The following is a 24,322-nucleotide window of genomic DNA, read 5'->3' as shown; positions in this document are numbered from 1 at the left end:
AGCCTTCAAATGGAAGGAAAGACACGGAAATGAGACGCAGCTAATGTATACCATATTGCAGTCAATTTTGGAGTTATACTGACACCTAGTGGCATGGATGCAATATTACTCAAAAGTTGGGTTAAATGCAGAAGACAAATTCTGAGTATGGGTTTTGTATGGGTTGCACTAGTTGACTAAATCAAGTCAATTTTTTTCCTTTTTGAGAAGCCATTTCACTCAGATATACATCAAAATAGGGAAGAAAAGACTATCACAACTTCCGTTTCATGCCGACTCTAAGTTCTTCTCTGGGTTTGTGATTTATTGCATCTTCTGTCTTAAAAGTGTTGTCTCTGATAGATGGAAAGTTTTCTGTACCCCACTGGGAAGCATTTATGCCCTCACAGTTGCCATCATAGTAATGTAATGGGAGGTACTTTCTTGCTTTCCTCCAGAGACGACCATTCGGCTCTAAATCTGGCCCTGTCACACTTTCATAAAAGCTCAAATTTAATTTGCAGCCATTTGTGTGTTTCTCCCTCACAGTGAATATGACTGCGGCTATAAATACCTGAGTTGCACAGGGACAGAGATGCTGCGCATAATCAAAGAGAACCTCAGCAGAGACAAATAATCAGGAGAGAGGGAGAGCAAAAGAGCGGACGGAGAGCGGTAAATAATGATTAGAACCAGGAATAGAGGGAAAATGGAATCATAAATAAATAGGGAACAGATAGTAAAGGAAAGAAAGGGATGCTGGGAAACTGGAGGAGCGCTCAGCAGGAGATGTGGAGGACCTGAAGAAAGTATTCACCTCAGCTCAATGACTCATTTAGTGACTCATCGCTGTCCTGTCACACACACACATGTGCTGCCCACACACACCTCTGCAACCAATTAGGCATATGTACTTCAATAGACTACAAAAATATGCAAAACAGCCAAAATGGTGGCCATCTTATCATAAGGTAATATTCAAAAGTAACAACAGTGCTTTTGTTAATACCTGAAAGGCATGAAATGTGCAATTTCCAAGAGACGTCTATAATACCTAGTGTTGTGAAAGTGGGATTTTTTCAGGGAAAAACCTATTTTATGCTTCTATTAAGACCCCCTCCAGAAATTCAGCTGAATAAAATAATTGAAACACGTGTGCAGCAGGAAATGGTGTGTATCAGTGGTGCAGATGGGCAGATGCGCAGATTGCTCCGACATGACCTGGAACAGTTGAGGCCAAGTGCAGGCTAACTAACGAGGCGTGAGCAAGCGCAATGATCTCAGGCCCAGTAATTCAAGGGGAGCCAGGTTTCAGACGACCGGTCTAAAGGGCTCAGCGCGAGGGGCTTCAAATGCAGCATATTTGTGTAAAAAGAAAAGACTTTGGGCCAGATTTACTAACAGCTTGCGTCAGCTCAAACCCTCTTTTGGTGTTAAAAAACTACTGTCTGGATTTACTAAAGACACGCAGTACAAAATTTGATCTTATTGCATATGCATTTGTAGGTGTTTCCCTTTCAGACGCAAAATTTATGGGAGGAGAGTATTTAAATGAATCACGCAATGTGATTTACTAATGTTTGTGCTAGTCAATTTACTGGTGTTTGCACCATTAAAAAGCATGTCTTAACCCATTTTGCGACATGGCTGCAGTTGTTGCTGCTATGAGGAGACACCGTAGACAACAGAGAGCATGTGGTGGAAGGGAGAAAATATTTTCCACTCTAATTAATTTCTTTGGAATGCCAGAGGAAGACGCTATCCGTATATTAAATCTAACAAGTTGCGCCTGTGTCGACCCGCACCTGATGAGCATCAGTTCTGTATATTTGCGACCCAATGCTAATTTGTGCTGCTCTTGGTAAATTGCGTTGGTCATTATGATTTAGTATTTCGTTCACCCGATATATAAATCATGTGCATGATTTAGAAATTGAGGGAAAAAAATAGTAAATTGTGCACACGCTTTAGTAAATCGTGCGCACGATTAAAGACACGCAGTACAAAATTTGTGCTGAAAAAGTGAGTGCTGAGTTGTTTTTGCGGCTGATCTTATTGCATATGCATTTGTAGGTGTTTCCCTTTCAGACTCAAAAAAATAGTAATTTGTGCGCGTATTTAAGTAAATCAAGGGAACGAATTACTAAATCATGTGCACGATTTAGCCTGCTATTTTTTCCTGCGTGTCATGTGCGGGGCTCCGTAAATAGATTTGAAGCTTTGAAAAGCTTCATAGCTCCCATCACTAGTGACTGTTATGGTGGGTGCACACTGTGCGATTTTGGCCACGATTTGGTCGTCTGAGACAAATTTTGAGAAGCCTAAAAGATTCCTATAATGCTAGGCAAAAATCTATAGTCTTTGATCGCTAGTTTGACATGTTCACCGACAGCCGATTAATGACCGTTGCGATCAAGTTTTACTTCTGACGAAATTTTGGCAGTGTCAGAAGATTTGGCGCACAAATGTCAAATTGTCTTCGTCTTTCAAGAAAAGACGTGATCAAAATTAATGCTAGAGTCTTTGTCTTTGTCTTTGTTAGCCACCATTTCAGTTCTGTGTGTAATGCAGCACACTGTCACTGAACGTGTGTGGGTTGATGATTTAAAACTTCAGTTTTCAAGTTTTCAAGCGGGCATCCATTTTTAACGCGTCTTGACTGTCTGACATAAATGTCAGCGGAGATCCCACAGTGTGACATGAGGATCATGTTCGTACAGTCTGACAAGCAGCAATCGTAAAGGACTATTATAAATCGCACAGTGTGCACCCAGCTTTAGCCGCACTACAAAACTTCAGGCTCTCTATCGCCATCTGTGGTTGAAATATAAAATTGCAAGTTATTTGCAATTTTGCACAAATGTCTTTTGTATGAAAATGCACAGTTTGTAATAACAAAAAGGAGGAATAACCTGCACGCTACACCTTTGTGGGGCATGTTCAGGGTCAAATCCAACAAAACGTTCAATAGTTATGAAATGTCATGAGAATGTTAGCACTAAAATTTTGTTCTTTTCTTATCCTCAGAAAATTGTGCAATCTTAATTTTGTGTTAACTTTGAATGTCAGTGCAGTACACTAGCATATAAATGAGCTCAACGCTAACAAGACTCTCATTAGCATAGGGTGACCATATATGCCATTTTCCCAGGACGCGTCCTGTCCAGGATTTCTAAGTTGCATAAAATGTAGTTTTGGTTTTGTTTTCATATTTGCGGACGGTAATGATTAAAAAATTATTTTACCAAAAGCATGCATTATACATAATCGACCAATCGTGGCTTGCGAGAAGGCTGGATCTACAGAGAACGGTCAAAGCATTGCAAATACGACAACATTTTAATGCATTGCATGAAGACTGTCAATAAGAACAGTGGCTTGCACAGACCTCCGTTTAGAAATCGCGTTCAGGGGGCACATCGATATGACCACTTTCACGATTAAAGAGTTAAGGGCTCAAGCCATTTTAGGCAATTTAGAAATCCTGGACAGGACGCGTCCTGGGAAAATGGCACATATTAGCAGCTTTATTACATGACTGCCACTGAACTCTTCAGTTCCTCCGCCCATTCGAGTCAGGAATCAGGATGTGGAGCGCAGTCCAACAGCACACAAGTGGGCTTTCATGGGTTCACACTGCTCCAACATTTGAGGAGCATGTGAGTGTGTGGGGCAAAGAGCGTACTGGTGGGTTTGTTTGTTAGCACCCCTGACATTTACCAGGCTAACAGAAAATGTCATTGAATGCCAGATGTTAGCTCTGGTTATGATGCAGCTCTTGAAAAGCCTGAGCTATTGATCCATAGCCTCCCTCCCCTCACCAAATTCATGTCTCCTCTCACCCTGCCCCTTTACTTGTCTTTTCTCTCTCTCCTCCTCTCGCTCTCTTCTCCTGCCCTGTGCAGAGCAGCCGACACCTGTCAAAGATCAGAAGTCAAAGGTCTGAATAATGGATCCTATGCACATACTGGCTGAAACAGTCAACATTTACTTTTATTCCTGAGTTCTGCTGGTATTACTCTAGCCATGTTCATGCTTGAGAAGAGCAGCCCTGTCTTACATGAGTGGGCTACATTTCATACAATGAGATGAGATGAATTATGAATGTTAAGGGCAAATGCTTTGAACCCCACCTGAAACAGACAAGCCTCTGATGGAAAATCGGAGCTGACCTTCCCAGCTTTGACACACCATCTCACATTTCTTCACCCCCAGAGAGAAGTTTTATTGCTCTTTCATAGCTTAGGAGAGTTAATGGACTTTATGTTTATTTTATGTGTGAAGTTTGCCTTTAGCAAATTTCTCAGGGAATTTTTTTGTGTTTTTATTGAAATCGGATATGATTGCTGACCTTTGTGGATCAATGATGTGACAGGCCTTTTTTTGTCTATTAATCTAAAGACCCCTGTGGTGAAAATCAAGTTTTAAATGTTGTTTATATGGCTATGTGGTGTTTTTTAGTATGCTTTAAGACAAAATCCATGTGCAAAATCATCAGTCAACACCATTGCTGAGTATCTTCTCCCTAAAACTGCAGTGAAAAAAAGACACCTTTGAAATCGCAGGTGTTTCTGACATCACAAACTACCTTGTAACCAATCACGTCAGCGTGTGGGCGGGCTTTAGCATATCATTAACTATGCTGCGAATCAGGGGAGACTTAAGAGAATCCAGGTTGTCCCAGTATATTTTTCTGTTGATATAAAAAATCGGTTACATATAGCAATATATCAGATGAATTATGTGTATGATATATATTACAATGTTATGATGAAATATATGCCTTTCTCCACTGATGTTCTGAGTTGTTCAAAGCTTTTCTGATGCTGATTGTTAGAAGACAGACTGAGATGGTGAACAGGAACGTGGTTTGTGTAACATTAGCAACACATTATTAGCATCAAAAAAGCTAATTATATTAACCATCATGTGTCTGAAGTTGTAGAGAGCGATACATAAAACGCATTACCATTCTGACACATCAAGCCTGTATAATTCATTCTTCCATTTCTTCTTCTGAATCAGTTTCTGTTTCAAACATATATGGCTGAATTAAACCAGTATTTCCATTGTTTACTACAGTAAAGTTGACCGAGTGGATCTCTGAGCTGGTGTGAGTGAGTGGAGGAGGGGCTAATTTGCATATTCATGAAACCGCGTATACAAAATGAAGCAAGGGTGTAGAATTACATTCAAGCTATTTTAAGGCATGAATACATTTTTCACAGGAAAAATTTTTTAAATATGTCATTTTGGTGATGAAAGATGAGTTTAAGAGATACAGTTATTGATTAAAGGTGGAATTTAAATACATTAAAAAAGCTATTCATAGCTACAATGACTTGAATACACCTTTACAACTTTTAAACTAGAATCCTAAAAGATTGTTATTTATCATGTACACACATATATCCCATATATTCTGGTTTCTAGACATTGACTCTAAAGCAGACACGTGAAATTAGTAGGTCTTTTTATCAGGAGAATCAGGAGAAAAGCTCTCAATGTTATCTATTAAGTACAGAAACAATTGAGATCTCATTTGTGATTTTTCTTTCCTGCGGACAGGCTCCTTCCCTGGAACATTTTGTCACCTTCAGTCAGCTGACTAAATGATTGAGCGGTGAAACGGAGCTGAAACACTAGCTGCGCGGTTTGAGATCCTCTCCTTGTTGAGGAAAAACCCGGCAAGTTACCTCGTTCATCCTGTTGACATTGTGACAGGTGAAACTCTGGTGAAACTCCTATTCACGTTGCATTTTTCAGATGCATGTGCAGTTTTTCCACTTGTCCTCAGAAATCTGATTCATGCAGTGAAGTGGTAAATGGACTCCATGCATGATGCGTTTAGAGTGACAGTAGAGTGAAGCTCTTTTCAATGATAATTGAAATTGATAATTTTATCAAATTGATAATAAATTGATAAATTCATGCATGCACATCATCTGTCATCAGAGAACAGCAATCTCTCTCTCTCATTTGTAGACAACTTTTATCTATTGCTCATTTTTGTAAGAGTTTAAAATTCATTTCTTAACATGTAGATAGTTTGTCTTTTTTATTTTGCTATTTCATTGTCATGTTTCATGCTCTTGTTCATTAGATCCTCATCTTTAGACACAAATAGCTGGTTGTTCTTGGTTGGTTTTATTTACTCTTGGTCAGTCTTGTTTAGTCAGATTGTTGTTGGTTAGTCTTGCTTACTCATTGGTTGCTGTTCATTAGTCTTGTTTAATTATAGATGGTTGTTGATTAGTCTGGAATAGTCTTTGGATATTGTTGGTTAGTCTTGTTTATAGATTGTTTTGATTAGTTTTGTGTACTCATTGGTTGCTGCTCATTAGTCTTGTTTAAACATAGATTGTTGTTGGGTAGTCTTAGTATTGTCTTTTGATGTTGTTGATTAGTCTTGTTTACTCATTGGATGTCGTTGGACAGGGTTGTTCAGTCATGGATGGTTGTTGATTAGTTTTGTGTAGTCATTGGTTGTTGGTTAATCTTATCTATTCATTGGTTGTTGTTAAAAAATTTAGTGTGAAATTACAATATATTCTAGGTTAATAATTGCATGACTTTCACAGAATTTACAACTTCTCTCGTATCTAACTGCACTCTTGGAAATTTCTTGTAAAATCTACAATACCATAGAGTATTTCTACATTGCATATGTACTATGAAGGTACTCAGCATGCAATGCAGCATGAATAAGTTATGCTGTAGAGTTTTTTGAAACTTGTTGGGTTTTATCTGTGCTGCTGAACTTATTTTTGGCTCCCTTATAGCAGTTTCTGTTGTTGGTTTACTTTGTAATGTTCAGAATTGATCTTATTTATTATTATTATTTGTTGAGTGTTACCACTGTTGTGGTTTGAATGTCGAGTATCGATGTCTGTGCATCGTTACGTGTTGCAACATGATGTCACACCTTTCAAAGATAAATCTCAGCAGCTGTTTCGCTATTGTGAAATATCCATCTACAAACAATTAAAAATTTGAAATAAGATATTGGTAAATATTTATGCTGAAATAACGCTAATAATAGTGTAGTTTTACTAACTTAAAATCAGCCTATAAGCTTGTTTTATATTCTAGCTTGTCATCATTTAAACAAATGTTTTCATTTGTCACTTCTGACTTGGCTAGATCACAAATCTGAATATAAATATACAAGGTCCAAGATCCTGAGCAAATGGAACACTGATCTCCGTTATGGCGACTTCCAAACAATTAAAGTAGTAAACAATATAATTTCTTAGTGGCATAGTTAAAAACAACTTTATAATGTGAATTCACAGTAAAACAAGATCAGTAAATTGCTATTTAATCATAGATTGTTGTTGGTTAGTCTTGTGGTTGTTGTTCAAGAGTCATGCTGTACAGTATCTTTTACCCCTATGTACATATACCGTATATCCCTCATGCTATCTTTGTGTATTAAATGTCCTTTTGGTTCTTTCCTGACTGGGTTTTAGGAGTCTTGTACATGTCTGACTTATGTTTAGTGTCCTTTCATCTATCTGGTGAAGTCTTGCTTTATTATTGTTTTTGTTCGCTACTTTCCCATAATAAGACACAAACACTGATGTTCGGGCATAGCTTGAAGGGGTTTTAGAGACATAAAATCCTTAGATAACATTAAACAGAGTGAATAACTTGCTTCTGTAACATTGTATGCAGAGATGTGTCGCAGTCCAGGCTGTTGTGGAGAATTAACTCTCACAAAGAAACATGATGTGCTTTGCCAGTGTGCACAATAATGTCTTTTTGTTGCTGTTGTTAGTGATGTTTGCCACCAAATGTTCCTCCTACTTTTACATAATTACTGGCTCCTGTTAAAGCCATTAAGCTTTGCAACGAATGCAAAGATGATTATAGTTGTAATTAGCTTCATGAGAGCAGTGAGCAGCAGAAAGAGATTACGTTCCATTCAAAACACATTCCGGTGAACGATTCTAAAGGCACACTCACTTCAAAAAAAGCATGTGATTCCCAAGAGTCATTGAGACAAGCTGTCCTTTTCTGGAAAGTCTGCAAATGTGAAAGAAACAATAGATACAGTATACATAAAACAATTAGGTTATTAGAGAAAGCCTGATGGACAGTCTCGACAGGATGTTGAAGTCAACAACAACAAAAATCTAAATTGTTCTTTTTAGTTTCTTAATGAGTGTTCTTATTATTCTTCAGAATGAGTTTTATTTTTGATTAAATGTTCACTGTTCACTTTGTTGTTGTCAAAAATGAAAAATGTTTCATTCATTTCTTTGAAAAAAACCTTCCTCTTCCTCAGAATTAATCATGGCTTTTTTTGCTCATCAGTCACTGTGTCTAGTGGTTTTCCAAAGTTACTAGCCACTCAGCATTTTCACTAGCCACAATTTTGACATTGATACCATGGGGAAAAAACTGCCATATACAGTAGATATTTTTAATATTATTTCATAATTTGGCAGCAGGTATTTTAGGCTGCTGTCACTTTAAGACCTGACGCACAGATCCATTATACTGTTACACATGCGCTTTTTTTCTCAACTGTTTACATTCACTTAAAACAAACTGAGTGTTTACGTAAATACTTGCCAAGACCTGCATTTTGACATTATTTTGTGTGTATTTGACTGTTTAAGCAGCTAAAAAGAACTCAATTTAGTAATGAGAGGCGGGTTTATGTGTGCGCAATCCAAATCCGAAATTCAAGCCCTGTAACACCAACAATATTCATCCGGAACAAATGAAACGAGTGAGTGAGGGGAGGAGGGTTTGTGTGTCGACTCGCTGTCAGAGAGATGAGAGAGAGAGAAAGAGCAGCTGGTATCGTGTGTCTATTCTGAGGAAAATGAGTATTGGAAGCGTTTCAGATATTTCAGTATCAAAAAATCTATATTTTTGACAACACTACATTGCACTTAGTTTATTATTTCATAAGCCTTTTTAAAAGACTACAAGTGAAATATATATATAAAATTCAACCCGCAAAAGTGTCTAGTAGGAGTGACTGTGTTACACGCCACTGCTGAAATACACCCACATTTTGTGGGTTGGCGGGTGTTCATGTCAAGCCCTGTTCCTAATGTTTACCAACAGCCAAATATCGTATTAATTTCATATATAATATAGTTTATAATGTTAATATAATAGCTATTTAGGCTACTTCATAATGTTTACCATCACTGAATATCTATTGTGGCTAGTTTAAAATGTTCACTGATAGCCAAACAGCAATCCAGGCTAGTTTATATCATTGACCAATAGCTTTATATGGGCTACTTAATAATGTTTACCATTAGCCAAACAGCCAGTGTTGCTAGTTTTGCTCATCAATAGCAAAATTGCTATTTAGGCATTGTTAATTAACAAACTTAAGCTCTATCTAATTCTAAAGTCTTGTTGTTGAATATTCTGTCTACTTAGAAATGTATTAAAGTAAATAACATGTGTTGCAAACAGCAATTCACATTGACTTTCAATATATCAAATACTACCTGAAATGGTATAATATTTTTATAATATACTTTTGTCAGAAGGGTGAACACAGCATTGAGAAAAGAGTTTCATACCAGTTTAATCTTTCAGGAGCAGACAGCATCTGTGGAGTTATTGTGTGTGTGACTGTAGAGCAGCTGTAACGAGTTTCTGTACTTAAAGTGTACATTAAACGTGAGAGCAGATGTAGCTGTGTTCAGTATTGGTGTGTAAACAGAGCGGGTGAGCTGCTCTCAGTGTATAAGCAGATGGCTCAGTTATGGCAGCCAGAGAAGTGAAGTCACAGCAACTTCAAGCAGCAGCTGCCCCTTTCATGCTGATATAGGACCTGCTGCCGAGTTTTTACATCTAGAATACATACCCAATGCAGTAAAAATGAGATTTCATAGATTTCAGTGTAATATACAGGGCATTCACAGCTCGGTGGTCCAGAGGGTGAACGTGATTTCACCAAGTACGACATGTTCCTGGATCAACATTCCAATCAACCAATTAGATTTTACAGTTTATGTCAAGTTTAGGCTTACAACCAGGGTTAGGTGCTTCTACATCAGTGTTATTCACATATCTTTCCCCTCTGATTTTAGGGATAAGTTACGGGTAGGATTAGGTTTAGGGGTAGGAATAGGGTTAAGACTAAATTTTCAGACAGGAATGTTGTTCCAGGATCAACAAAATACGTTGATCCAGGAACATGTCTTACTTGGCAAAATCACGGTGACCGGTCCAGATAGAGGTGGAGAGGAGGGAGACGGGGTGCACTTACAGACGGTGTGGATGAGTAAACCATGAAGAGCATATTGGATGAACAGAATGGCATACGCAGACATGAAAGAAACATAGAGCCGAGATGGCAGGAGATTACGCTCGTCAACATTGTTGTGGACTGGAGCCAAGGAGGTGGGGTGGCATCTGTGACTAACTTTGAAGTTTGTGCATAAATGTGTTTGTGTTTCCCATAAGTTCCTTCAATGTACTGTGTATTACACTGTTTTCTATGTAACAAAGATGTGAAGTGTGCAAGAATCCATGTCATTTGGACCCATGGCTGATTCCTAAATGCTTACAACAGGGGTGTTTCCTCTGAGGAGGCAGTGCCTCCTCAAAAAAGAAGCTGGATGAGAAAATAATACACAGTACAAAAATAAAACGATGCAAATATTACAAAATATGACATTAAAATGTATAAATCACTATTTTTTTTCCAACAGCGACACCAGTGGGTATTAAAAAGAGTGGCCGAACATTAATTAAAGGGATAGTTCACCCAAAAATGAAAATTCTGTCATTAATTACTCACCCTCATGTTGTTCCACACAACCCGTAAGACTTGAGTTCATCTTCGGAACACAAATTAAGATATTTTTGATAAAATCTGAGAGCTTTCTGTCCCTCCATTGGGAGTAACACAATTTAGACATCATTGAACCAGTGTACTCACATGAACTGTTTTAAGTACATCTTTAGTAGCTTTCTGGGCATCTGAATGTGTTAATAATCTTGCTGTCAATAAAGGCCTCACTGAGCCATCGGATTTTATCAAAAATATCTTAATTTGTGTTCTGAAGATGAACAAAGGTTTTACAGGTGTAGAACGACATGAAGGTGAGTAATAAATGACAGAATTGTCATTGTTAGGTGAACTAACCCTTCAATTATTTCTTAATTATTAGCTGTATACATAGACTGGGACTATCACAGAGGCAGGTGTGATTTGTTAGGGCAGCTATTTTAATGATATCTCTTGGGTAGTATTGACATTGCAACGAAAAAATGCTTCAAGCACCTTAAAGTAACAGAATCATGCTGTTTTTACAGAATATGTTGGGCAAAGCCTGTTTTACATGACAGTAATGTGTACCCTCTAGTGGTGTAGTCATATCATTACACTCTTTTTTTTAGACAGTTTAATTTTCTCATATACTGGACCTGTGAGTACCATTTACCTCCTGTTGACCTCATAGCCTCAGTCCTGTTATTATAATCCTGAATGTAATCTGCTCCTCTCAGCAAATTTTTTACGTTCTTTATGTATATCAGCTTCTCTTATTAAAAGCTTCATAATTAAGCTTCAGGTAAAAAAAATGAGAGAGACATGAGATTGTGCCTCCCAATCTCTAAATATTGTTGGCTACATACCATTGAGCTCTAGGAGATCATCCAAGCTCAAGATCACAGATAATCAATCTCTGACACCCTGTCTCCATCCCTGCCCAGACAGACGCCCGTCAGCCCCACTGGTATATAGTGGTGTCTTTTAACACAGGATGAGAAAACCTAGGCAAGATGTTTGCTGGAATAATTTTCTGCTTCCATTTATTAGACACTACTGATTTCCCCTGACTCTGAACCACATCAGATATCACAGTCTTTTTGAAAGACTGGAAAAGAAGCCCTAATGAATATGTTATTTAATATTAGATGTTTGGGAGCAAAAGGAGTATTTATGTGGAATAATAAATTTGTCCCTTATATAAATGTGAAATTATGCTATTTATCCTGTATTTTACATACACAATTGAATAAACACATAAGGACGTTGCAATGTCATTGACAGCATCAAACTTAGTTTGTATATTTAAAGGGGACCTATTATGCAAAATTCACTTGATGCGTGTCCACAGTGTGTGTGAACAACCAGCCTATAATGGTAAAAATCCATGCACTTATTTTTTTTATAATCTACATAAATCATAAACAGTTTCTCCAAATAAGCAGTTCCAGATTTATCCCTACTCTTATGTAAGAAGCCCCGCCCACGACTGCTGACGGACTCTGCCCTATTGTCTTAGCTCCTCCCCTCAGTGAGCTGTACACAGTCCGCCATGTTTATCTCCTCACCAGAGCATTGAACAGCAGCATTCAAGTTAGAAACATATTCTTAAGTTATTCAGTCAAAAGCAGTGAGTGATTTTCTGTTTTTCTTGGTTCATATTAACAGCAGATACAGCAGTAGGTACTGTATATTACGCTGCTGTCACTTGAATACACAGATCTAATATACACATGTGATTTCTTTCCCTGCTGTTTACATTCACAGACATAACTGACTCTGTTTATGAACTTTGTGTGTTTTTGACGTAATCATGTGTGTATTTGACAGTATAAGTGCAATAACGTGTAAGAGAACTTAGTTTAATACTCACGGGATTCTCCGTCTGACAGACAGCTTTCTGTGCGCGTGATTCGGATATGTGCACTAAGAAAACCATATATCAGAAGTTTAGACTTATACGGCTTTAAAACGCATGCAGATAATAAACTTTGTGGCAATGTCACGTGAGTATGACAGTGATAAAGATGACATTCAAAACCAAACAAGTTGTACAGACTCCACCCTCTTCTGGAAACAGCAGTTCATTTGCATTTAAAGACACATGCATGAAAACAGCATGTTTTTCCTTCCACTAGAAAATGGGCATTTGCAACATGCTATAAGAAATGATCTGTGGGGTTTATTGAGCCAAAACTTCAGACACATTCTGGGGACACCTGACATTATATTACATCTTTAAAAAAAAGGGGCATAATAGGTCCCCTTTAAGGAATATTCACAAAACAATAGTTTACAACTTATATTTATTCCCGTTTACTTGGTCCATTTTTGCTCCAGCTGAAATATTTTCAAACAAAGCCACAGCAGAATCAACCGCTGTGTCTCCAAGCAACACCACAGTAACACAGATGTCTGGTTTCATTTCTGAATGAATCAGTGTTGTTTAATGAATCGGTTGAGTGAATGATTCAAATGACTCACTAAAAAAGACTTGCTTTTGTTTCCTAATCAGTGTTGTTTAACAAATCTGTAAAATGTATCATTCAAGTGACTCAAAATTAAGTGATTTAGCTGTTCCATTTCTCAAAGAATCAGTGTTGTTGAATGAATCGATTGAGTAAATGATTCAAGCAACTCACTAATAAAGTGCTTTTTTCTTTAAGGAATCAGTGATGTTGAATGAATGATTCAAATGACTCGAAATTAAAGCAGTTGTTTTGTTTCTTAAGGAATCAGTGTTGTTGAGTGAAACTACTGAATTAATAATTTGAATGACTAATAATTCAGAAACTTGTTTTGTTTCTTAAAGAATCCTTGTTGGTGAACAAATCAATTGAGTGACGAATTTACTAATAAAGCCAATCACTTTTTGCCACCTACTGGCAAAATTATGTAACCTGCAGAGAGTCCCAGCAATAATATACAAACTGATGTACACTAAAAAGAGAGAGGCAGACTAGCAGCGCATGTTTGATAGTGTGTAGTTTGCCTCAGCTTTCTCAGTCACAAAAATGTGTGAAAAAATGTGACAAAAACACCAAGGTGCATTTATACACTAAAACCATTAGTGTAGCAGATCATTACACAAAAAGCTACACCACTATGAAAACAGCTGAGCTACTGTCACTTTTAAAAATTTAAAATTAGCAGGATTGCTACTTTTAGTTCCTACTCAACACAACACTGGTTTGAAGATATATGATATCAGTCTGGTCAACTGATCCCCTTTCTTGTTTTCTGTCCCCCTTCCCCTATTTACTGTCATTTTCTACATCTGAAATGTAATCTATATGATTTCTTCTCTGTATATTCCAGTCTCATTCTATCTCTGCTTTCCTTTCTTTCTGCATCTGCACCTCTGCAGGTACATCAGAACAATGTATCTTGGCATCCAGAGTCGCAGGCAAAAGGAGAACCAGCGACGCTTCTACTGGGCCATGATGTACGAGTATGCCGATGTCAACATGCTCCGTCTACTGGAGACATTTCTGGAAAGCGCTCCACAGCTGGTTCTCCAGCTCTGCATCATGATCCAGAAGAACCGGGCCGAAACGCTGCAGTGTAAGGAGTGCCTCAAGGCTCTGTACTGAGACCGCTGACATTTCGTACAGTATTGCTTTTATGTGTCAGTAGTGATTGTTTTTCACTTGTGTACATTTCACTGGGATAATTTTGAAACCTTGACAAGAATTTTATTACAAAATTTATACTTTTCAGCAGATATATTTATTTTATAACTTCAGTAGGGAGAGTTGTTTCAAATTGACCTGATTTGCTTTGCAGTAGTGTTGCTGTGTTGGTAATTTGTCACATGCATTGCATGCTCAATCAACATTTCTTGATTAGAAATGTTGCTGGAAATGCACCTTTAATTTTTCATGAGTGCAACTCAAGGCTCTGTAACAGCATGATGCATGGCCAAAATTCACAGTTAGGTTACCTTTTCAAGTGACAACGAAATATGGCCAACTGGATCTCACAGCTTTGTGTTATATTAATTCATCAACAAGTCCTGGAACCATCTTAATCTTTCAGATCATGGCAAATCTATACTGTGCATCTGGGGGAAAAAAAGGCTGACTTGTGGATGAATTTGACAATCTGAGCCCTCCCTAACTGAGACTTTTTAAATGATCAATTGTGTTTGTGGGGAACATGTTTTTTTTCCTGCCGTGCAGCAGATAATGTGAGATGTAAGACCATTTCTTATGTGTGAGGTGACAGCACTGCCAACAGTGCAAGATGCCTTTATGAACATGAAGTCTGAGCTCAGCAGGATGAATGGTAAACATCTTAGAAAATATATATATAGAACAAGCAAGAAGTATGTTTTGAAGAATATAGCTCCAAAATGGTAGGCAGGTGTTATAGAAATGATTAGACAGTGATCGATGATGTTTGTACTGTGTTAGGGTTCTTTTCATTAGCATTTCTGGATTCAGATAAAGTTATTTATCACAGCACACATACATTGTGTTTGATTTTGTGCTTTTTTACACACAAGAATGCTAGAACAACAGACAGATTAATGTAGATTATCTGTAACTAAAGGGAAATTTGGATCCTGGAATTTGGAGCATGCTTTCATGCAGTTTTATTATGGTCCTGGATGTTTTTCCATTAATCATGTAAAAAGACAGATGTTCATTACCATTCAAAAGTTTGGGGTTGGTGATGTCTCTTATGCTCACCAAGGCTGCATTTATTTAATTAAAAATAGCAAAAACAGTAATATTCTTAAATATTATTAAAATTTTAAATAATTCATATAAAATTAATCTATTTTTGAAATGTAATTTTTTCCTGCAATGACAAAGCTAGATTTTCAGCAGTCATTACTCATTACTTGTGTCTCATGATCCTTCTAATATGCTGATTTGGCGCTCAAGAAATTAATATTATTATAATTTCATATTATTATAAGTGTTGAAAACAGTATGTGCTGTTTATACTTTTGTAAAAACGTGACTTTTTTTCAAAATAGAAGTAATCTATTTTTCAAACAAAAAATCTAACTGACCTCAAACTTTTGAACAGTAGTGTATACTGAGCACATATTCACCTAATTATTTCCTTTATTGAAGCTGCAGTCCGTAACTTTTTTTGGTTTTTAATTATCCAAAATCAATCAATCAATTTTTGAGCAAGTACATAACCAGCCAGTGTTCAAAACTATCTTCTTATCTTAGCCCGATTCACAATGGTAAGCTTGTAATAATGTTTTCTAATTTGAGTGGTACTGGTAGGTTTCCTCTGGAAATATGACCATGCTGCCGTTCATCTTTGCGTCATTCCGCCACGTCTGTTTACATAAAGAACGAGTCCCAGCTAGTAGGCTATATCTCGCATGTGACGGATCATTTATAGCCTTTTCTCACAGCAGCTGCAATAATAAAACTTATTTTAATTGACAAATTAACTTTAGAGATTAGACTGTAAAGAAACTGAAATCTACAGGTAACGCTAATACACACTAAATACAGTCACGCAATGCTGATGTTGTTAACATTAACAATTTGAGAGCAATGTATAACAATAATAATAATTTTCATGGTTTGATGTGATATGAGCTAAGCGATCCTTAAATTTAATTACCATTGGTAGCGCAATTTATTGTAATGCTTTTTTTTTCTCAGTTGGTCAGAACAAAAGTGGCAGATTTGCTACTTGCTTGCTCATATGACATCTTCCGGGGAAAATTCTTATTTTGGTCATACTTCCAAGACTGCAATCTGTGATTCTGAAGTACAGTATCCACACCGGTGCGGTGACTGACAGCAAACATTCTCCTCAAAGCATTAGATTCATTCGCTCTGAGGAGCCGTGCGATTCACAACCCACATAAAGAAGATAATCCCGCAAATAACTGCAATTGCTGGTTTCAAACAGAGATGGCGACAAAGAGGCAAAACTTATGGACTGCAGCTTTAAATATATTGTCTAATTATTTTATAATTTTATTAATTGTTATATTGTTTATTTATAATTATTGTGTTACTTTGCGTATTTAATAATGATTAATACTATTATTTTTAAAAGATATTTAAAATAATTAAAAAAATATTAAGTAGAGCAATAATACTTTGCATATTTTATAATAATAATAAAAACTGTATATCTCTCTGTCACCCAGGTGTGTCGGCGGTCGCGTCTCTCCTCTCTCTTTCCTGGGTTCTGGCCTCATACCACAAGCTTCTGCGCGATTCCCGCGACGACCAAAAGAGCATGAGCTACCGGGGAGCATTGGTGCATCTTCTGTGGCGTTTCTTCACCATTTCTTCTCGGGCGCTATCATTTGCCCTCTTTGCCTCAGTTTTCCACCTCTACTTTGGCATTTTCGTGGTGCTGCACTGGTGTGCCATGGCCTTCTGGGTAATCCACGGAGGCACCGACTTCTGTATGTCCAAGTGGGAGGAGGTGCTATTCAACATGGTGGTCGGCGTTGTCTACGTCTTCTGCTGGTTTAACGTCAAGGAGGGAAGGACCCGATACCGCATGGTGGTTTATTATTCGCTGGTGCTGGTTGAAAATACCATCCTTACCGCTCTGTGGTACGCCTACAGAGACCCGGTTGCTACCGACTCCTACGCTGCATCCGCCCTCTGCGGCGTCTTCCTGTGCTTTGTCTCTGGAGTGGCCTGCATGGTCCTCTACTACGGGGTCCTGCATCCTATGGGACCCCGGCTGAGGGTGCTGGCCAGTTCCTGCTGTGCCGAGCTGCTCTGGGGTCTCCCCTTACCACCTGAGGCCGAGCCCATGGCACCCACTCCAGGGCCTCGGGGCTCCCAAGCCACCCCGACCAGGGGCATGGCTTCAGGGGACTACAGCGAGCCGGAGGAGGCTGCCACAGACACTTGCCTGCCGGTGTTCCAGGTGAGATCCACAGAGCCCACCGATGCGGCGGGTCGGCCCATTCAGCCCGAGGGGCCCCTCATCAAGATTGACATGCCCAGGAAGCGCTATCCGGCCTGGGATGCTCACTTTGTGGACCGACGTTTGCGGCGGACCATAAACATCCTCCAGTACATCAGCCCCAATGCAGTGGGCATCAGGTACAGGGATGGGCCCCTCCTCTACGAGCTGCTCCAGTATGAGTCCTCCCTATGAAGGCGCTCCTTCTTTACTCTCATGCCCTCTCTGGTTCTCCACTTCCCTTGGTGCTTTTTTCTTCAGAGTTTTTATTTAGTTGTACTCTTAAACTATAAGAGTGCATCTAAGAGTCTAAACAGAGAATATTCAACATATATTTTGACTAACACAGTGTAGAGTTGGAGAACAAAGAGTCCAAAATACAACATTCCCTAGTTTGGGTTACTATAGCGTGAATGTTCGACTAATGTGTTTGTTTGATGGTGTTTGTGGCCCTGTCACCTCTGACATGTGCATGATGGGAATGATGGAGGAACATAGTCTTTAGCATCCTCATTCTGATTTTGCTTTTGCCATTTTGTGCCTACGTTTTTTCCAAACAGTTGTGATGACAACTGATCTTAAAGATGGCAAACAAGTTAATATCAGCTAGACACTAAAAAGCACATTTGATTGTCAGAAAAAGCACACAATGCCCTATTCCTTTTCTCTTGTGATTAAGGGGGAAGAGACTTGAAATTGTTGTCAAATTGCTTTAATCTCGAGTAAAATACAATGATGTCATGTAAAAATTTTGGTGTTGGCCAACCATATAACACTGCCACTGCTATTTTGATCATCAAGGGCCTTAATATTTATCTTAACATGTCTTTTCCTACTGAAACTCACTAGTGATGTGATATACTGTACAAATCTGAGGAAGTTATGATAATATGATATTTTTTTACATATGGCCCACTGTTATTTTTAACCCATCTATATTACGTGCAAGTACACTTTATGAAAGCTAGATTGAGTAAATGGGACATATTTCTATGTATTTATATACACTATCGTTTAAAAGTTTGGGGCCAGTAAGATGTGAAGAGGTTTAAATTGTTAAAAAAGATTAATCATGGTTTACACAAAAATAGTGACTGTTTTCAACATTGATAATAATGATAAATGTTTCTTAAGCACCAGATCATCTTATTAGAATGATTTCTGAAGGTTCATGTGACACTGAGGACTGGACTAATGATCAGCTTTGATCCCAGGAATAAATTACATTTTATAATATATTCAAACAGATATTTTCAATTTCAAGAATATCTCACAATATTACCGTTTTAAAGTATTTTTGTATCAAATATCAAATAAATGCAGCCTTCATGAGCATGAGTTAATCTTACAGACCCCAAACTTTTGAACGGTAGTGCATTTTATTTTATTTTTTTTTTACATATGGCCCACTTTATATTTTTTTAAACCCATCTATTGTACATGAGAGTGCACTTGTTGAAAGATAGAAATATAGACATATTCCCTTATAAAAGTCTTTCCATAAATAAACGCACAGATATAAAGTCAATACGACTTTGTTAAAAGTTTTGTCATATAACTTAACTAAAAATGTGCTTTGTGTGATTGAACATGTACTGTACCTGTAAATTGGTTTTATGCAAAGAAAAAATATTAATATAACTAACCTCAATGAAATTATTTTTGAGGATTAGCTCATGTAAAAACTTATCCTTAAGGTAACAATTGCAGGTTACCATTTTTACAGTGTAATAATGAACAGAAATGTTTGCAGTGTGTGGTGCTTAACTCTAACCTTTAGTACTCCTCCATCATTCCCTGTACAAAATTGCATTTGTCTCTCCTTAAACCTTTTCCTCAGAAAAAAGCTAATGGTTTCTCAAAACGTCAAGAACCTTGACACACTTACACGTGTAAATGGTATACCATTCGCATTCAAAATGTACTATACTCATTTTTTATTTATATAGAAATCCTTTATTTGAAGTGTGCAATATTTTTGAAGATGTACTTTGAAATGATTGGAGAAAAAGGTTGCTTTTGCCTGAATTAAGTTTATACGCCACCATCAAATGCATGCCGAGGATGCACATATTGAGCATTGACTGGGGTGCCAGGTGCCAACCAATGAATGAGGGTTTCTAAAGTGCAAGATAATTGAATTAAACGTCCCATTTATTTCAGTATCCTATATACGGTGCACTTAGAACAAACCTGAGGGTTACCTCTAGAAAAAGCCACTTGTTTACCTCCAATCCTGAGGTAATTTTCCCCCAGATTTCATCGATTCGATTCATTCGAATGAATGAATTGCTCTATGAGGGCTGAGGTCATTTTTGTTGTCCCAACACTTTGTTTAGCATCCAGGCAAGATAAGTGCAGACACTAACATAGGATGCCAAGTTTCACCGCATGGGCTGCTACAAACCTCATTTGTGGCTGCTGAAATTTTCCAAGCAGACTTCAGATCGGTTGTAGTGGACAAGGTGGAGGGTTTTTTCTGCCAGGGATGGAAAAGAACATGAGGATAGACAATAGCTATCAGTGAGAGTGTGCATTCGTGTGTATGTGTGTGTGTGTGACTTTGGTTTGTAGGTCTTACCTCTTCAGCTCCATCCTTGGTTGCTGCTCAGACCCCGCCACCCATCTCATGCGAGTGTTATCTGGGATACTCGGATGCAAAAACTTGCTTAACAACTTGGATTTATAACCTGGCCAAAGGGAATCAGGGATGGGCAGGCGATTTCATGCAATTCCGAAACATCAAAATTCCGTAATCCTCTGCAATATCAGGTTTTCAGTTGAAACTACGAAATGTTTCCGTTTCCTGTTCCCTATTCCCTTACAGTGCCTGTAACAGTCACCGATATTCCAATCCTGTAGGTGCTTGGCACATTGATGCACTGTTGTTTGCTGGGATATGCACCAACCCTGTTATGTTATGATGTGTACGACTACTTTAACTTGTTTTTACGGTTGCGTGACTCGGCTGCCTGCACTCTAAAAAATGCTGGGTTAAAAACAACCATTTTTGGGTTATTTGGCAACCCAGTGCTGGGTAATATTTGACCCAGCATGTTGTTTTTTTTTTTTTTTTTTATAACATTAACCCATTTGCTGGGTCGTTTTTAACAGTACTGGGTTAGTCAACAAGATATTTTATTTAAATAATAAAAATGCACTCTAAAATCTATTATTTATATATATATATATATATATATATATATAAAAGACAGAAGCAGTTTACATACAATATTTTTTATTCAAAGTCAAATCAGTCTTTTACAATCATAAAACACTCAAAAAACATTTAATAAAGGGTTTAGGACGGCAGGAGCAGCAGCCAGTGGTAATCTGTGGAAAGAAAACTGCTATCAGGCTGTTCCAGTTCATTAAATGACAATCTTATATATTCATATTTGAAAAGTTACATCAAAAACAGCTATACCTTGTGCCATCTCGTCTGTTATAAACGCATAGCGCGACCGCAGCTGCAGTGCACTAGATCAATAGCGCTCCTATTGTTTTCACTATATTACAGGGCGACAAATTAATTTTATATCACAGCGATCGCGTCGTGCTTTAACCGTAGTCACGCATTCGTTTGACGGAGGTAAAATGGTGGCGCCGGCGCGCGGTTCGCTTTGAGTGTAGATCCGGTGTATTGTAGAACATGTAAACAAAGGTAAAAATGTGAGACTACAGACGTTTTCCTATGTATACAGTAATAATCATGGGAATACAATTTAATACAAACCTTAATTTCATTCAGGATGTTCCCCTCGGTAAGTTTTCTCTCAGAACAAAAAATGGCCGTTGACAATATCCAGTTTGAACCGGTTTGGCACAGACTACCCAACATTAGGCTACATTTAATATTAGATATTTTAGGGGGTTCATCATTTGTATTGAAAGTAAAAATATTAAAAATAAAAATATTTAAAAAATAAATAACCCAGCATTTTTAGAGTGTGGTATTTAGTCATACGTTCATTGTCCAATTACAGAATCGGTTTCTACTAACGCACTTGAGGTAAGACAGACCAGGTGATATTTTCAACTACACTGTGATCTTTTCTTCTATTATTCTACTTGCGCATTAGCATGATGTGTAGTGACCAACATTGCCACGTTTGAGCAGACGTAGGGATAGATTTGAAACAAATCCAACCCCGTACAGCACACACATAATTCTGAATTGGTTTGTCTTAGATTACCGCCTTACTAGTCAAAGAAGTTACACAACAGATTAGTCGATGTTAAAGTCATGCCACCACTTCGTCGAGGGTGGGGTGGGTGAGCGGGACCAGTCTCTAATATCTAATTCTTTGTGGTGCCTTGTCTTTTTGGGTGCTTCTGTATAGCCATGGCAGCCAGTGCAGCAAACAACAATGCCAGTGTCTCTATCTCCATTCATATTTCACTCAGTACTGTAACAAGCCAGTCAATTTTGTCCCATACCCACGCAGGAAGTGAATATAAATCTGCGTATTATGTCTGAAAGGCAATACTTAACATCTACTTGAATGTTGGGTTTTACACTGTTCCTGAAGAAGAAGACCGGTTCCATTCAAACATTCACAAGGCTTTATGAGCAGATGCGAAAAAGGAAAGAGATTTAATTGGTTTGTTTGGGTACTAAATGACAGTTATGATGAAGTTAGCAATTTCTTTAATGATTGTTAATGTACTTCTGTCTATGCCTTCCTCTGTCTTGCAAAACGAATGAGCTGTAGTGCCAACAAGTTAATCTTTTCTCTCTGTCGTTTGTCTTGTGAACAAAAATGTCTAGCCAAATGGATTTATGCCTGCAAAAAAAAAAAGAAGAAAAAAAATAAAAAAAATGTGTGTAGACCAATAAGAATAGAAAAAAGTGGGGTACGTAAATATGGTGCTCACTGGATCGAATATTTTAACTTAAATCTGAGATGGCATTGGACACATTTTTAACGGCCTCTAGTGGTGAACCATCTTCAGACTGCTTCTACATCCTTTGGATTTTTAGCATGCCCACAAAATGCATCCTATGGTGACCCCTCCAACACACTTGCATGCTTTCTTCAATGCAACGTCCCGCCCATCGCTCCAGAGCATCGACATGCTCATCAAATCCACAGTGGTTCTGCAATGATCAGTATTGAAATAGAGCCAAATGTTCTGATGACAAAACGACCACAAAACGGTGCATTTTTGTTTCTTGACCTGGTGCTTATCAACATATTCTTAAGGTGCTACCACGAATGTGGACTGCAGGACCCCTGTCGTGGCTCACTAAGCAAGGCCACCGTCCGATAGACCTGCCTCTTTAAGCTCACGGACACTTTCCTCTCTGGAAGAACAAGCACCTCAACACAGTTTACAGCCAAACATCTCTCTTTGAAATATGGTGCCATTTATTATGTTTCAACCTGCACAAAGAAGCATGGTGCAGCAAATATCTTAATTTTTTTTACTTCTTCCCCAAATTTCTGTTCATTTTTGTGTATATTTGTTTTAAAACAAATGTTTAGGTGTTTAAAATCTGCACTAGGATTTCTCGTAAGAGAAAAAAAAGATGAAAATGCATCATTTTGACATTCATCCACAGGCCTAAAAGTACTTCTGATAAAAAGGGATCGCTAAACATATAGAAGGTGATTGCCGTGCTGTATATTCCTGTCATCTCTATGTCCTAAACCTATGTGTATTTCTTCTGTTATTGTAGAGCTGGCTGTATATTTTGTTGGAAAATAACCTTATGATTGATTATGGTTGTCAGATGAATTGCTGCTGATATTTAGAGTTGTTATCCATGCTGTTGGAGATGGGTAAATCACCTGTGAAACAGATTGTGTTAGATCGTCATTGTATTTCTCACATGGGGTATTAAAGAAAGAAGGCACAAAATTATTAAGCAAATTATTTGCTACTATCTGTAATGTTTCTTTTTTTCTTAACTGACTGTACTCATTACTTATGTTGGGAAAAAAAAGATTTATTTGATGTTGTCAAATACAAATGAAAGTAAATTGTTTTGTTTGATTGCCATTATTTGAGAACAAACCTGATGTCTAGTAAGACCTTATTTTTGGGGAAAATATTACTAATACTGACAACATATGGTGCTATGGTTGTTTTTGTAAACCTTGGTTTTTAGGTGAAAAAGGGAATATCATATTGAGAAAAAAAAAAATAATATGTTGAGCCTTACTGTAGATCTATATATGAGACTGTTCATCACTGAAGACTGGAAAAATAAGTATAGTATTTGAAAGTGAGAGTACATATATACAAAATTGTATGCTTTACGTTTATGCACAATTTGCCCAATGACAGATAAAAGTGGTTATATACTAATGTATATGTTCAGATGTGTATGTGAATGTATACTGATATGATAGAAATAGATTTCCCAGAGTAACAAATTGTTGTTTAATAAAGATATTACATTATTATAATTCATTTTTATCATCAATTGAATTACGGTGAAGAGTTATAAAGCCCTGTAATGTATCCGGAACATATATCTAAGCTTGTAGCCACATATTCAGGACTGGAGGATGTGATTTAACAATAATAACAACAGTAACTATGTTATTTTGGAGGTGGTTAAAGTAGATAGATTAAAATAATTTGCTGTGGTTAATTTTGCGTACATCTATCAATAAAAACGTCACTTTATATGTTTGAAATAAACATTTTAGTTGTTGTGGC

The 24,322-nt window shown here is 37.6% G+C and overlaps 1 protein-coding gene across 1 annotated transcript in view; it reads left to right on the top strand.

The window, feature by feature from the left end:
* The window catches only part of xkr6b (XK, Kell blood group complex subunit-related family, member 6b), a 63,220-nt gene extending 45,375 nt beyond the window's left edge, over window positions 1-17,845 (top strand). The window contains exons 2-3 of the mRNA XM_067383500.1: window positions 14,103-14,299; window positions 16,872-17,845. Coding sequence (XP_067239601.1) covers window positions 14,103-14,299; window positions 16,872-17,845 — 1,171 coding nt within the window. The remainder of the gene's footprint in view (window positions 1-14,102; window positions 14,300-16,871) is intronic.
* The last annotated feature ends 6,477 nt before the right edge of the window (window positions 17,846-24,322 follow it).

Source organism: Chanodichthys erythropterus, chromosome 4 (genome assembly GCF_024489055.1).
Source record: "Chanodichthys erythropterus isolate Z2021 chromosome 4, ASM2448905v1, whole genome shotgun sequence".
NCBI classification, from domain to species: domain Eukaryota; kingdom Metazoa; phylum Chordata; class Actinopteri; order Cypriniformes; family Xenocyprididae; genus Chanodichthys; species Chanodichthys erythropterus.
This window is presented reverse-complemented; position numbering and strand designations above follow the sequence as displayed.